The following is a 15,771-nucleotide window of genomic DNA, read 5'->3' on the forward strand; positions in this document are numbered from 1 at the left end:
GGTGAAGTACACTTATGTTGGCTTTTTTACCTCTGTTCTGAATCTTAACACCTCGATCAGTAACCTCTCCTAAGTTATATTTCCTCTTAACCTTTCTCCTAATTTTCCTTGTCGTTGAACCCATATCTTCATGTAACAACCTGCCGCGTCGCTTACCATTAATGTTTTCACTTCCCGTTTTATTCCTTTTAGTATTCCTGGTCCTATTCACTGAGCTCCCCTCAGTCACTGTACCTTGTACTGTCGCCCTTTTTGATTTTTGACTATGGCTTCTCTGCCTTACACTTTCCCCCTTACTGCCTTTTGGTTCTGTCCCTGTTTTACTACCTTCCAACTTCCTGCATCGGTTCCCATCCCCCTGCCACATTAGTTTAAACTCTCCCCAACAGCTCTAGCAAACACCCCCCCTAGGACATCGGTTCCAGTCCTGCCCAGGTGCAGACCGTCCGGTTTGTACTGTTCCCACCTCCCCCAGAACCGGTTCCAATGTCCCAGGAATGTCCCCTCCCTCTTGCACCATCTCTCGAGCCACGCATTCATCCTATCTATCCTGACATTCGTACTCTGACTAGCTCGTGGCACTGGTAGCAATCCTGAGATTACTACCTTTGAGGTCCTACTTTTTAGTTTAACTCCTAACTCCCTAAATTCAAATTGTAGGACCTCGTCCCGTCTTTTACCTATTCACACCGCCCCCCCCCCCCGCCGATTCTCCGGCCCGGCGGGGGGTCGGAGAATCCTGTCCATTATTATTTAAATTATAATAATGTGGTTCACTACATATTAGCATAAATGCAAAATATACAAACACAGGGGTATTTTAGGCTTAAATTAAAGCTAGCATTTTCTTTTTCTTTAGAGAACAAGGCTGAAATGAGATCCTTGAATTTAAAGCTGCACAGAAAGGAGAGTTCTACCTTTCAGTGCTGAAAGACTGTTGAAATTGTTGTTCATAATGGATTATCTGTGCTTATCATGACAGCTTGCGAATGCAAACCGATCTGTTGTCTGTTAAACGCATGCCAAGAATTTCCAAATAGTTCCATATTGCCTTCTTTCTTCAGTATTTGGCCTTAACCGCTCATGACGCAGAAGTTTGAGAATTGTATCTAACATTGGCAGTATGTTTTGTAAGAAGCAAAGTTACGCAATCAACTTATTGCAGCAAGAACTTAAACAGAGGTCATTCTAAGATATGAAACTGTAGCTTTCCTGCAGCATTGTATCTACTGTTATTAATTAATGCCCCAAGGAAGTGATTATTTTAATAATCCACTTATTCCTGCATGTTTGAATTTTTGGTGCTTCAACAGGAGGATCCATTGATATTGGAGGAAACATTACAAACATTTATGGTATGGCGATGCCAATCATAGAATCACTACAGTGCAGAAGGAGCCATTCATCGAGTTTGCACTGGCCCTTGCTCCGATAGAGCACCTTACCTAGGCCCAAACCCCCGCCCTTGTCGCCATGACCCAACCTAGCCTTTGAGTAATTTAGCATGGCCTGTGGGAGGAAACCGGAGCAACCAGGTGAATCCCACGGAGACATGGGGAGAAGGTGCAAACTCCACACAATTACATGTTGGAATTGAGCCCAGGTTCCTGGTACTGTGAGGCAACAGTGCTAACCTCTGTGCCAACCGACTGCCCACAGAGTATTACAATGCATCACAAGTTTAACTCTGCAATGATACAGTAAAACAATTGCATTTTTAGAAATAGACCTACCGAATAGGTTCTCTTCTGAGGTGAATGTTCCTGTTAACTGCAACTTAGAATGACATCCAGGAACCAGCTGGCCATTTCAGATGTTTTATAAGTGAAAAGGATTCACTTTGGACATAAGGTGGGGTATCTCCAATAGAAAATATCATTGACAAGCAGTGGGAACAGAGAGTCTGGCCACCAGCAAATGGCACGTCGCGTGAAACATGCAGCTGGGGCACCAGAGAATCCACCCCTTTGTTTTGTTGGATGTCATGTTCTCCAAGCACCCCCAAACGCCCATGCCGGACAACCCCAGACTGATGGCGCATGTGCAAAAAAATGTCAACTTGGCACCTTGACAGTTCCAACCTGGAGGTGCCCCTTCCAGCTGGCAGTGCCACCTTGGCATCTTGGCAGTGTCAGGCTGGCTGACTAGCGTTACTGCAAGGGTGCCAGTCTTGCACTACCAGGGTGCAATGCTAGCACTGCCAGGGTACCCAGGTGGCACCACCCTGCCCAAAGGTCATGCAGCAGGGGACCTCCGAGCCCGTTGGAGACCCCTAGGAGTGCTGTTCCATCTGCTCCCCATTTGCGGGGACAGTACCAAATGGCACTCGCCCAAGGTCCCCGAGACTAAAGGATTGAATCCCAAAGCCTCAGGTACCTCGGGAATCTGCACATTCGCGTAAGGTTTACTGCCTCGCTCAAATATGCAGGTTTACTAAAATGTGATCCCGCCCATTGTGGGCAGGATTCCCCTTGCAATGTCTCGCGGGATTGCGTTGAATCTTGTGAGGTGTTGAGAGCCGGGTAGATCCTGGGAACGGGGGTCTCCTGGCTTTCACTGGCCACGCTGCATCGCAGCGAGCTGCTTGTCAGGCCCTTGGATTCGCATCGGTTGATCACGGGGGGCGATTCTAGCACGGTCATAGATCCGAGCTTGGACCGGTTGAGTCATAAGTCGTCGAGAGTGTCGACAGTGCAAGGGAGCTGAGGGGGTTCATGGAACGCATGGGGGATGGACCCGTGGAGGTTTGGAAGGTTGAGGGTGAAGGAATTTATTCATACTTCCCCCATGTGCACCGGGTTTAGTCCCAGATTGACTTTTTTGTGTGGGACAAGAAGTTGCTGGCGGTCCGGGTGCGGCGATGACCAGCTGAGTTGCACGTTTCGGCAGCTCCCGGTGAAACGGACTTTTGGGCTCTTGATAGGAGCCCCAACGGCAATTTTGACGGCTAAAAACACTGTGCGGTAAACCAGAAGGGAATCCCCCCTAGATACGGATGGAAAAAGGAGGAGAAAGTGGCCGGATTGCAGTGGATCCTTTAGAACAGCGGCAAGGAAGGCAAGCAAAAACCAAGATGGCGTCGGAAGGTGGCAGTTTAACATGGGGCCCTGAACAACAAGACTTCTTGAAATGCTGTGTGGAAGAGCTCAAAAAGGAAATGAAGAAAGAGCTGTTGGCCCCGATACTACAGGCGATCGAAGGGCTAAAGGAGGAACAAAAGACCCAGGAGCGGTAGCTTCGGGTCGTGAAGGCAAAGGCAGCCGAGAATGAGGACGACATACAGGGCCTGGTGGTGAAGACGGAGACGCATGAGGCACATCAGAAACAATGTGTGGAAAGGTTGGAGGCACTGGAGAACCACGCAAGGAGGAACAACCTGAGGATTCTTGGTATTCCTGAAGGTGCGGAGGGAGCGGACGTCGGGGCATATGTGAGCACGATGCTGCACTCATTAATGGGAGCGGAGGCCCCGGCGGGTCCGTTGGTGGTGGAGGGAGCATACCGAGTGATGGCGCGAGGACCGAGAGCAGGAGAAATTCCCAGAGCCATAGTGGTGAGATTCCTCCGTTTTAAGGATAGAGAAATGGTCCTTAGATGGGCAAAGAAAACTCGGAGCAGTAAATGGGAGAACGCGGTGATCCGTGTTTATCAAGACTGGAGTGGGGAGGTGGCGAGAAGGAGGGCGAGCTTTAATCGGGCCAAGGCGGTGCTTCATAAAAAGAAGATAAAATTTGGAATGCTGCAACCGGCAAGACTATGGGTCACATATTGAGGGAGGCACCACTACTTTGAGACGGCGGAAGAAGCGTGGACTTTTATTGTGGAAGAAAAACTGGAATGAGCGGGTTATTAAAAAGAACATTTGAACAAAGTGGTGGGGCGAATGTGGGGGGCGAAGAGGGGGGTTAAAAAGGGGGGAAAGAGGAGTTTTATGTACTAACCCTGCGATGTGGTAACTTTTCTCTCTTCCACAGGTGGTGATGGGGGGAGGAGGGGAGGTGGAGGAGATGGGGCGTTGGCCATTGGGGGTGGGGCCAAGGGAGAAGCGCGGGCTTGGTTCCCGCGCTATGATAATCATGGCGGAAATAGAGAAGCAGGAAGGAGGGGGCGTCGCACGGTGCGAGCCGAGGTCACGGGGGGAATCCGAGGTCGGCCAGAGTTTGCTGACTTCTGGGAGCAACATGGGGGGAGTAATTACGCTAGCGGGGGATCTAGCGGGGGGGGGGGGGGTGGGAGGGGGGAATTACTGGGTTGCTGCTGCTGGGGAGAGGGGGGAGCTGGTATGGGAGGGAATGGGCGGGGGGGGCACCGCCTGGGGGAGATACAGCTGCGTGGGAACCGGGTGAGGAGCTGGAAAAAGGGGATGGCTAATCGACAAGGGGGGGGTAGGAAGCCCCCCAACCCGGCTGATCACGTGGAACGTGAGACGGCTGAACGGGCCGATAAAGAGGGCACGGGTACTCGCACACCTTAAGAAAATTAAGGCAGTTGTGGTTATGTTACAGGAAACGCACCTGAAACTGATAGACCAGGTTAGGCTACGCAAAGGATGGGTGGGGCAGGTGTTCCATTCGGGGCTAGATGCGAAAAACAGGGGGGTGGCTATATTAGTGGGGAAGCGGGTAATGTTCGAGGCAAAGACTATAGTGGCGGATAACGGGGGCAGATACGTGATGGTGAGTGGCAAACTACAGGGGGAGACGGTGGTTTTGGTAAACGTATATGCCCCGAACTGGGATGATGCCAATTTTATGAGGCGGATGCTAGGACGCATTCCGGACCTAGAGATGGGAAAGCTGATAATGGGGGGAGATTTTAATACGGTGTTGGAACCAGGGCTGGATTGGTCGAAGTCCAGGACTGGAAGGAGGCCGGCAGCAGCCAAGGTACTTAAAGATTTTATGGAGCAGATGGGAGGTGTAGACCCGTGGAGATTTAGCAGACCTAGGAGTAAGGAGTTCTCGTTTTTCTCCTATGTCCATAAAGTCTACTCGCGAATAGACTTTTTTGTGCTGGGAAGGGCGTTGATCCCGAAGGTGAGGGGAACGGAGTATACGGCTATAGCCATTTCGGATCACGCTCCACACTGGGTAGACTTGGAGATAGGGGAGGAAACAGGAGGGCGCCCACCCTGGAGAATGGACATGGGACTAATGGCAGATGAGGGTGTGTGTCTAAGGGTGAGGGGGTGCATTGAAAAGTACTTGGAACTCAATGATAATGGGGAGGTCCAGGTGGGAGTGGTCTGGGAGGCGCTGAAGGCGGTGGTTAGAGGGGAGCTGATATCAATAAGGGCACATAAAGGGAAGCAGGAGAGTAAGGAACGGGAGCGGTTGCTGCAAGAACTTTTGAGGGTGGACAGACAATATGCGGAAGCACCGGAGGAGGGACTGTACAGGGAAAGGCAAAGGCTACATGTAGAATTTGACTTGCTGACTACGGGCACTGCAGAGGCACAATAGAGGAAGGCACAGGGTGTACAGTACGAATATGGGGAGAAGGCGAGCAGGTTGCTGGCACACCAATTGAGGAAAAGGGGAGCAGCGAGGGAAATAGGGGGAGTGAGGGATGAGGAAGGAGAGATGGAGCGGGGAGCGGAGAGAGTGAATGGAGTGTTCAAGACATTTTATAAAAAATTATATGAAGCTCAACCCCCGGATGGGAGGGAGAGAATGATGGGCTTCTTGGATCGGCTGGAATTTCCCAAGGTGGAAGAGCAGGAAAGGGTGGGACTGGGAGCACAGATCGAGGTAGAAGAAGTGGTGAAAGGAATTAGGAGCATGCAGGCGGGAAAGGCCCCGGGACCGGATGGATTCCCAGTCGAATTCTATAGAAAATATGTGGACTTGCTCGCCCCGGTATTGACGAGGACCTTTAATGAGGCAAAGGAAAGGGGACAACTGCCCCTGACTATGTCTGAAGTAACGATATCGCTTCTCTTAAAGAAGGAAAAGGACCCGCTACAATGCGGGTCCTATAGACCTATTTCCCTCCTAAATGTAGATGCCAAGATCCTGGCCAAGGTAATGGCAATGAGAATAGAGGAATGTGTCCGGGGGTGGTCCACGAGGACCAAACTGGGTTTGTGAAGGGGAGACAGCTGAACACGAATATACGGAGGCTGTTAGGGGTAATGATGATGGCCCCACCAGAGGGGGAAACGGAGATAGTAGTGGCGATGGATGCCGAGAAAGCATTTGATAGAGTGGAGTGGGATTATTTGTGGGAGGTGTTGAGGAGATTTGGTTTTGGAGAGGGGTACGTTAGATGGGTGCAGCTGTTGTATAGGGCCCCGATGGCGAGCGTGGTCACGAATGGACGGGGATCTGCATATTTTCGGCTCCATAGAGGGACAAGGCAGGGATGCCCTCTGTCCCCATTATTGTTTGCACTGGCGATTGAGCCCCTGGCGATAGCGTTGAGGGGTTCCAAGAAGTGGAGGGGAGTACTTAGAGGAGGAGAAGGACTCTCAGGGTTGCTAATATATACTGTATAATATGTATAGGTCGTTGCGACAGATAATTATATATTGGACTGTTAAATTATATTTTTGGAGAGTGTTACTTGTGATAAGGCAGTTGCCAATTAGGGTTAGTTTTCATTTTTGTTATTTATTATTTATTCATTTTTTGTTTATAAAATAGGTCATTGTTATTTGTGTTGTTATAATATTGTGTAAAAGATGCACAATGTACTGTGTTGGTTGACCAAAAATTTTCAATAAAATATTTATAAAAAAAAAAAGAAGTTGCTGGCGGGGGTGTCGGACTCGGAGTATTCGGCAATTGTGGTTTCCGATTACGCGCCGCATTGGTTTGATTTGCGGGAGGTTCAGTGGGAGGTCTGACGGCCGCAGTGGAGGTTGGATGTGAGGTTGCTGGCAGATGAGGAAGTGTGTGAGCGGGTATGGGCTGCTATTCAGGGCTTTGTGGAGCTGAACGGCACGGGGGGGATGCCACAGCCGCTACGCTGTGGGAGACACTCAAGGCTGTAGTCAGGAGGGAGTTTATATCAATTCAGGCGTATAGGGAGAAGGCAGAGTGGGAGGAGTGGGCAAGACTGATGAAGGAGATTTTGAGGGTGGACAGGAGATACTCGGAGGCGCCGGAGGCAGGGTTGTTGAAGGAGTGGCAGAGGGTCCAGATGGAGTTTGGGCTAGTTTCTATAGGTAAGGCTGTGGGACAGCTGTGGAAGGCCAGAGTGGCTGTGTATGAGTATGGGGAAAAGGCAAGTAGAATGTTGGGCCATCAGTTGAGAAAGCAGGAGGTGGTGAGGGATCATAAGGGTAAGGTGGTGATGGACCTGGAGAGCGTGAATGGGGTTTTCGAGGCCTTTTATAGGAGGCTCTATGAGTCAGAGCCCCCAACCGGGAGGACGGTCCTGGATGGGTTGGAGTTTCCCAAACTGGAGGAGGGGCTGGTTCAGGGGCTGGAGGCCCCAATTGGGCTGAGGGAGGCAATGGATGGTATGGGGGCAATGCAAGCGACGAAGGCCCTAGGGCCGGACGGGTTCCCAGTAGAGTTTTGTAAACGTTTTGGGGCGGATCCGGGGCCACTGCTGATGAGGGCGTATAATGAAGCGAGGGAGAGGGGGAAGCTTCCCCCTACATTGCCGCAGGCTTCCAGTTTCCTGATTTTGAAGAGGGACAAGGACCCGGATCAGTGTGGGTCATACCGCCCGATATCATTGTTGAATGTAGATGCCAAGTTATTGGCGAAAGTGTTAGCATCTCAAATTGAGGACTATGTGTCGGAGGTGATGAGTGAGGATCAGATGGGGTTCGTGGAGGGGAGGCAGGTGTTGGCGAATGTGAGGACGCTACTTAATGTAATCATGATGATGTAGGAGGGGCAGGAGGTGCAGGTAGTGGTGGCATTGGACATGGAGAAGACTTTTGATTGCGTGGAATGGGTGTATTTGTTGGAAATTTTGGGCAGTTTGGGTTCGGGCAGGGGTTTGTGGATTGGGTCCGGTTGTTGTCTAGGGCGTCAGTTGCAAGTGTGCGTACGGACGGAGTGAGTTCAGGCTACATCGTGGGATGAGGCAGGGGTGCCCGCTCTCCCTGTTGCTCTTCGCCTTGGTGATAGAGCGGTTGGCAATGGTGTTTAGGGCATCGAGGGACTGGAGGGGAATTTAGTGAGGGATGCTCAGCATAGGGTCTCATTGTATGTGGTGACCTGTTATTATTATATATTTCCATCCCGGTGGGCAACATCTGAAGCATCATGGAGATCCTGGGAAAATTGGCTGTTTTTTGGGATACAAGTTGAATATGGGAAAGAGTGAGGTGTTCCCAATTAATGCCAGAGAGCAGGAAAGGAGACTAGGGGAATTGCTGTTTAGGGTGGTGAGGGCAGGTTTCAGGTATTTGGATATCCAGGTGGTCCAGAGTTGGGCGCAGTTACATAAGCTGAACTTGGCTCGGCTGGTGGAGCAGACGAAGGCACTCTTGGAGTTGAAGGGTGCCTCCGTGTGGACACCGATCTGTAATAACCATAGGTTTGCGCCGACGGTGCTGAATGTGAGGTTTAGGGGTAGGCAACAAGTGGGGATTGAGTGTTTTGGTTATTTGTTCTTAATGGGGAATATTTGCGGAGCTGGAGGACCTGGAGGAAGTGTATGAGTTGTCCAGGGGGAATGGCTTTAGGTACCTGCAGGTTCGGGGCTTCGTAAGGAGGGAGGTGCTGTCCTTTCCTGAGCTGCTGCCCTTGGGGTTGCAGGACAAGGTCCTGTCGAAGGATTAAATAGGGGAGGGAAAGATGTTGGAAATTTATAAGGAATTGATGTAGTGGGAGAGAGCCCTGGTGGGGACGTTAAGGGAGGAGGAGCTGGGAGGGGAGGTGAGGGCCGAGACTTGGACGGAGGCCTTGCAGAGGGTGAACACATACTCGTCATGTGTGAGATTAAGCCTCATCCTGTTTAAAGTGGCGCATAGGGCACATATGATGGGGCGAGGATGAGTAAGTTATTTGCTGGGGTTGAGGATAGGTGTAGATAGGTGCGGGAGCCCACGCAAATCACGTCATGTTCTGGGTGTGTCCAAGACTGAGGGGTTCTGGCAGGGGTACTCGGGCGTGATATCCGAGGCGCTGGTTGTGGAGGTAGTTCTAAGTCCAGAGGTGGCGATATTTGGGGTGCCGGAAGACCCGGGACTCAATGCGATGAGAGAGGCCTTTGGCCTTTGCCACCCTGATAGCCCGGAGACGGAATTTGTTAGGGTGGCGAGACTCGGAGACGTTGAAAGCGGGCTCTGGTGAGTGACCTGGCAGAATTCCTGAGGCTGTAGAAGGTCAAGTTCGCTCTGAGGAGGTCGGCAGAAGGGTTCACCCGGAGATGGAAGCCGCTTATCGATTTTGTTAAGGAGGATTGAAGAGACAGCAAGAAGGAGAGGTTTGGGGGGTTAAAATGGGGACGACGAGATGTGGTGGGTTGTTTGGCGTCAGAGGGGTAGGTGGGGTGTGGTTGTTTATTAAGTTGTTTTGTTGTTCTGATTTCCGTGTGTATGTCAAAATGCCTTGAATAGAATATTTTCCAAAAAGAAAATAGACTCTGGCTAACTTTTTAAGAAATATTGTGCGGGATTTACCGACAAACCCGACGCCTGATTTTCGGTGGCGGAGGTGGTCCTCCAGCGGGATTTACTGGTCCTGCTGTTATCAACAGGATTTCCCATTGATTGCATCCCTCATCACCGGGAAACCTGTGCGCCGTTGTGGGGCCAGAATTTCCCGCCGGAGTCAACAGCCGGTAAATCCCGCCCATTGCTAAATTTCAGTTAGAATTGTGACTTCCCAAAATAATCACAACACCAGGAGGAGTCACTTTCAGAATAATTGTATCCATGATTTATTTGAATTGGGTGCAGTGTCATTTACTGAAGGTCAAAAAATATACTCATTGTGGAATTTCCCAGAATTCGGCAAAGCCAAAAGCGGGTGGGAAAAGTGGCGTTGAAGCCGCTGATAGCAAAGGCAGCTTTCTCCGCCATAAAAAAACCCTCAAGGGCTGGGTCGCACAGTGTAACACTGGCAGGGCAACCTCTTATTCACCAGATACAGGCCTTGGTGGACCAATTGTTCTTCACACTATTCTGCCTTCCTGCCGATGTGAATGTATTTTTTGACGGGTGGGGGAATGATTTAGGAATAGGGGCCTGATAATGAGATGTTAATGTATTCAAATGGGGTTCCCGATATTGAACTTCACTGATGGAGGGAGGCACATCGGTGTGAAACGCGATTTGGGAGTTCTCATGAGATTTTATGCTCCTGTCGCTGATCCCGCCCAACAAAAATGGGAGCAGAAAATTCAGGCCATTGTCTTGTTATTTGTGATTGTGCTAAGTTTAGTGAACAGAAATTTGAAAAGAAATTCTCCCAACAGAATAGTTTAGCTGCTTGAAAAGGAGCAGAGTGGTCTCTAACTGTCTCATTCCAATTTGTGCCGTGAGTAAGGAATGTTGTATTCTTGCTACCAATCTATTTTGATGTAAGAAATTTAGTGCTGAATCTTTGGGCTGCACGGTAGCACAGTGGTTAGCATTTTTACTTCACAGCGCCAGGGACCCGGGTTCAATTCCCGGCTTGGGTCACTGTCTGTGCGGTGTCTGCACGTTCTCACCATGTCTGCGTGGGTTTTCTCCGGCTGCTCTGGTCTCCTCCCACAAGTCCCAAATGATGTGCTGTTAGGTGAATTGGACATTCTGAATTCTCCCTCAGTGCACCCGAACAGGCGCTGGAGTGTGGTGACTAGGGTTTTTTTACAGTAACTTCATTGCAGTGTCAATGTAAGCCTACTTGTGAAATTAATAAGGATTCTTATTATTGAAGTGCAGACAAATTTAACCATGTTGGGCTTTTAACACTTTGAACAGGAGCAAGGAAATTCCAACAGCTATATTGAGTAGATCAATATTTTTTTTGCATTCTTTACTTCATATTCATCAATCTAATTCTCTCCTAAACCCATCTGTACTTTCCACTTCAGTAGCCTTTGTTGAAAACGTATTCCATTACATTATACTTTGGTTGAAAAGTTCCACTAAATTTCCATTTTTACATCTTACGTCTGAGCTCCTAATTTTAAAGTGAGCCCATAGTATTTAAACCCCTTTGCCACAGTAAACAAATTATTTGGGCCACTTTTATCAATTCTCTCATTATCTTGAAAATTTCAATTGGGGCAACTGAAAGTTTCATCTTCCCCAAGAGAAAGCAATACAGTCTTACAAACTATTTTTTCCTAACTTAAATTCCTCATCTTCAATTAACTTTTCTCGCTCCTTTATGTCCCTGTCAATTGCAATAATAATCTTCCCCTAATTGGACGATCAGAGCTTCACAATGATGTACACTTGGCAATTATAGCTATCAGGGAAGATTGGGTTGGTTAGGGTTGTTTTCTTTAGAACAGAGGAGGCTGAGTTGTGACTTGGTTCTCAGGTGCACAAGATTATGAAGCAACCTGGGTGGAGTTGACAGGAAAGGCTTGTTTTGACCAGAGAAGAGGTTGATTACCAGGAGGCATAGATTTAAGGTGATTGATAGAAGGATTAGAGGGGATATTAAGAAAAACCTTTTCGCCCAGGTGGTGTTAGGTGTCTGGAATTCACTGCCTGGCATGATGATTGAGGCATAAATCTTCAACCCACTTAAAAGGTACCCGCATCTTCACTTGAAGTGCTGTAACCTGAAAGAAAATTGGCCAGTTGCTGGAAGGCGGGATTAAAATGAGCGGCTCGTTTTTTCAGCCAGCGCAGCTGGCGGTGTGAATGGCCTCTTTCTGTGCTGTAACTTTCCTATGGTTTTTATGGTTTCTACACTGGTGGAGTCTGACCAGTGCTTTAGATTGAATCAACACAAACTATTTATATTGCCTTTTTGCTCCATCTGTTTCCTTGGTCTTCTTACTGCAAAAGATGGTGAGATATATTTTTCTTCCATGCGGTTATTGGGAAGCTGACCATGCAATAGTGCCAGTCGGAGACCTGATCCTTTTTCCGGGCCGGGTGTTATTAAAGGGGGCTGCCTAGTTGAATCCAAAAATGGTTTCGGGATGCTATCAATGTCGTAGAATCTTGATTTTAGCACTATAATAAGGTCTAGACTTGCTTAATGTCACCTATTCTGAGGACCCTGGAGAAAATGGTGAAGGTCACACTGCTGATGGGAACAAGGAGATAATTCAATAACCTGCATTTCTGGGGCACTGCCATTCCGCTTCTGTCCAGTGGGTGGCCTCTAAATCTCCCCTCACGATTGGAAGTCTAATTCTTCCTGTACAAAGCCAAATTTTTCCTGAAAGCAAATAAAAAATTATAATAATCCACATTCCTGCCTAAAATAAAGCAGAAATTGTGCCCTGACAAAAAAGTTCTACTTTCTAAAAAAAAGGACATAATCTGTTGCCAAGTGCAATACTATATACATGGTCCGGGATTCTCTGAAATCCCGGCCAAGTGTTGACGCTGGCGCCAAAACCGGCGCGAGCGACTCCGGCGTCAACGGGCCTCCAGGCCCAGGCATTCACCCCTTCCTAGGGGGCTAGTACGGCGCCAGAGTGGTGTCCGCTGCTCTGGCGCTCGCAAGCTGGCGTGCCACGGCTGGCGTGGGTCAGCGCATGCGCGCCACGGCTGGTGCGGGTCCGCGCATGCGTGCGGGTTACCATCTCTGCACCGGCCTCCGGGCAATATGGCGGAGCCCTGCAGAGGCCCGGCGCGGAGGAACATAGACCCCCACCGGAATTAGCCCGCCCGGCGATCGGTAGGCCCCGATCGCGGGCCTGGTCACCGTGGAAGCCCGCCCCCCCGGAGATGCATCCCTCCGCCCCCCCCCCCCCCCACCAGGACGGCCCCGCAGCCAGAACTCCGCGGTCCTACTGGGTAGGACCATACGTAACCCACGCCGGCAGGACTTGGCCGAACTCGGCGGGCACTCGGCCAGTCGAGGCACGGAGGATCGCTGGGGGGGCTTTCACCGGCCCCCGACCGGGCGGCGGCAACCCCGCGGGCTCATTTGGCGGAGCGGCGTGGCCCGATTCTCGCGCCCCCCCCTGCGATTCTCCAACCCGGCGCGGGATCGGAGAATCCTTGCCATGCTAGAAGGTAAATGATTCAAATATAACCTATATTGACTGAAAATCATTTTAATTGTTTAGTGTTGTGCTGAGATAAATTAGTTTCTACAGCTGACATGAACAGAATAAAAGGAAAATTATGGGCTAGATTGTCCGTTCCTGAGACTAAGTGTTGACACGAATGCATAATTCGTGGACTTTCACAACAGAAAAACTGGCGCCACACCTGGACCGATCCTGCTACTATTAAGGGGCTTAGGCTGGTCCCGCATGGAACACAATCGATTCCAATGAAAAACGATGCAGGATTCGCTGGATCCATGACTGACACTCAGGAGGCTGACAAGCTACAGCCACTCATGCACATTACACTCCCCACACACACTTATCCCAGCCAACAAGATGGCACTGGTTGTGCTGGAGCATGTCCATACAGCTGATGGGTTGGCTTGGGTGCCCTGGGGGGACACCTTTACGATCTTGTTTAAAACTTAGTTTTGAACTAAGTTCAAAGTGGGCTGTTAGCAGTGTGCACAGCAGTAGGGCTGCCTTGCCTGCTGCGGCAATGGTGTTCCATGCCCATCCACCCCGGCCCCACAGCCCACATCCTGGCGACTCCCCGCTATTCCCCCCGGCCCTGGCAGAACCCCCCCTGGCCAGTGGCACAACTGTCAGCAAACTATGGTGATGTTGGACACTGCCTCTCTCCCTCAGCAGCTGCCACGATGGTTTCATAATTTCTAGAAGCACAAGTGAACCACGCCATCGGTGACTCGGCCCATCGGAGGCGTAGAATCGTGGAGGTCCCGGAGAATACCAGTCGGGCCTGCTAATGATATGCAAATGGTATCTACTGTATGTGTGTTCCGGAACGCATTGACGCCGCTGTCGAGGTGCTGGAGCATTGCGATTTGGCATCAAATCGGCAATTGCCGCGATTTTGCATTGGAACCGATTCTCCCCCCTTCCCGATTTCGGCGTCAGCTAATGGAGAATCCCGCCCTGTATCTTTTGATTACTTTCCATATTGTATGGGCTTAACTTGTTAGTAGATTCCAACGTATAACCAACGACGAATTGTAGGTAAGCATTTTAAGAATGTAAAATTCCTTCTTATTTTTAACATGCATTTCTTTCTCTTTTCTCTCTGTGTAGCTGCAAAGACATGCTCTAGTCAGCAGTATACTTGCACCAATGGGGAATGTATCCCAAGTGATTACAGGTGTGACCATTTTGATGACTGCACTGACAAAGTCGATGAAAGAGGCTGTCGTAAGTCTTATACTGCGTTTTCTTCAGCCTTTGCTCCCTTGGCGTTTTAGTCACCTTGTTAAGTTGGAAGCAATTGTCCGCAATATGCTTCTCGTTTTGTGAAATTTACAGCAGATACAGTGAAGCGATTGCAGTGGCTTGCTTGGTCCTGTTAATGCTACTGATGGCTGTCATTTAGTTGGCCAGTGCTATAGGACAAAATCCAGCTGCTGTTCTGTATTTTAAATGTATGTATATCGTTATTGATGACATTATTTTGTGTAACTTGAGGTGTACATTGCACAGGTACATTGGATTTTAACCACTGAGCTTGTTAAAAGGAATATGATTGGCTTTGGTGATTCAATTTCACACATAGCTGCAGGTTAAGGTTTCCAAAGCCAAAATAAATAAAAGCAATCATGCATAACGGACTATATATGCCTGGGGTGGGAACATTTCAACTTTATGCAATTATTGCTATTAAATAATATGGTGCAAGTGCTGTACCTGACAAAATTTCCTTTAAGATGAGTGGTTTGATTGCTATGCCATTGCAAAGTTTATCCGTATTGACATTGAGAAATAATTCTAAATTATTCTGATTTTATAATCATAAGCATACAGTATTGATCTTGCATTAGCCACCTGGGCAAGTTTCTATATTGTATTCTATTCATGATTACACACTGAAAAAATGTGTTGCAAAATATTTTATAAACAGAAAGTATCCCTGAGGCTAATAATCTGTTTTTCTGTGGAGTTGCTGATTGGCATTAAATGGTGTGAATTGAGTAATTTGAAGGTTTCAGATATTAAAGGTTTTGATTGGTTAATGTAGGTGAGGAAGAACAGTCTGTTTGACAGAAAGTAACAGCTATTTCTTAGATGTTCCTAAATGGGTAGATAATCTTACGCATTTTATGTGGAAGGTGAATAGCAAAAGAAAGAATAGCAAAATTATGGCCAGTTTCAGAGCACTGCTCTGGGTATTCCTATCTTGATTATTATCTTATAGGACTTTATGGAAGACTTATGAGTGACGGATTAATATGGTACAGTAGTTGCAAATTCCTTTAACGTTTTGATATGTCTTTTAATTTTAACAAGTTATAAAATTTTACAATTAAACCTTTTACAGAAAGTATGAAATACAAGACAGTAAAATGGGGTAAAATATTCAGCAATTAATTAAAACTGCAGGACCTAACTTAAGAACTCATATTTTATTTAAAAAATAACTATCTATGAATATATACAGTTGTATAAAATGACAAGGATCAAAGTAGTCAAATTCAGTGAAGCTTGAAGAATCAGTTTTGAGTTTCCAAAAATGACATAGTACTGTAAAGATATTATGAACAATGCATAAATTAAGACATTAGACACCAGAAAGCAAAACTAGGGATGAAAGAAAGCATGGCAAACTTCAAATGAGAATCTACT

At 48.3% G+C, this 15,771-nt stretch overlaps 1 protein-coding gene across 2 annotated transcripts in view; it reads left to right on the forward strand.

The window, feature by feature from the left end:
- LOC140389325 (low-density lipoprotein receptor-related protein 2-like) overlaps nt 1–15,771 on the forward strand; it is a 534,533-nt gene that overhangs the window by 103,399 nt on the left and 415,363 nt on the right. For both annotated transcript variants that reach the window (XM_072473491.1, XM_072473499.1), the window contains exon 4: nt 14,230–14,346. In XM_072473491.1, the coding sequence (XP_072329592.1) occupies nt 14,230–14,346 (117 nt within the window). The remainder of the gene's footprint in view (nt 1–14,229; nt 14,347–15,771) is intronic.

The sequence above is a fragment of the Scyliorhinus torazame genome, chromosome 2, assembly GCF_047496885.1.
Source record: "Scyliorhinus torazame isolate Kashiwa2021f chromosome 2, sScyTor2.1, whole genome shotgun sequence".
NCBI lineage: Eukaryota > Metazoa > Chordata > Chondrichthyes > Carcharhiniformes > Scyliorhinidae > Scyliorhinus > Scyliorhinus torazame.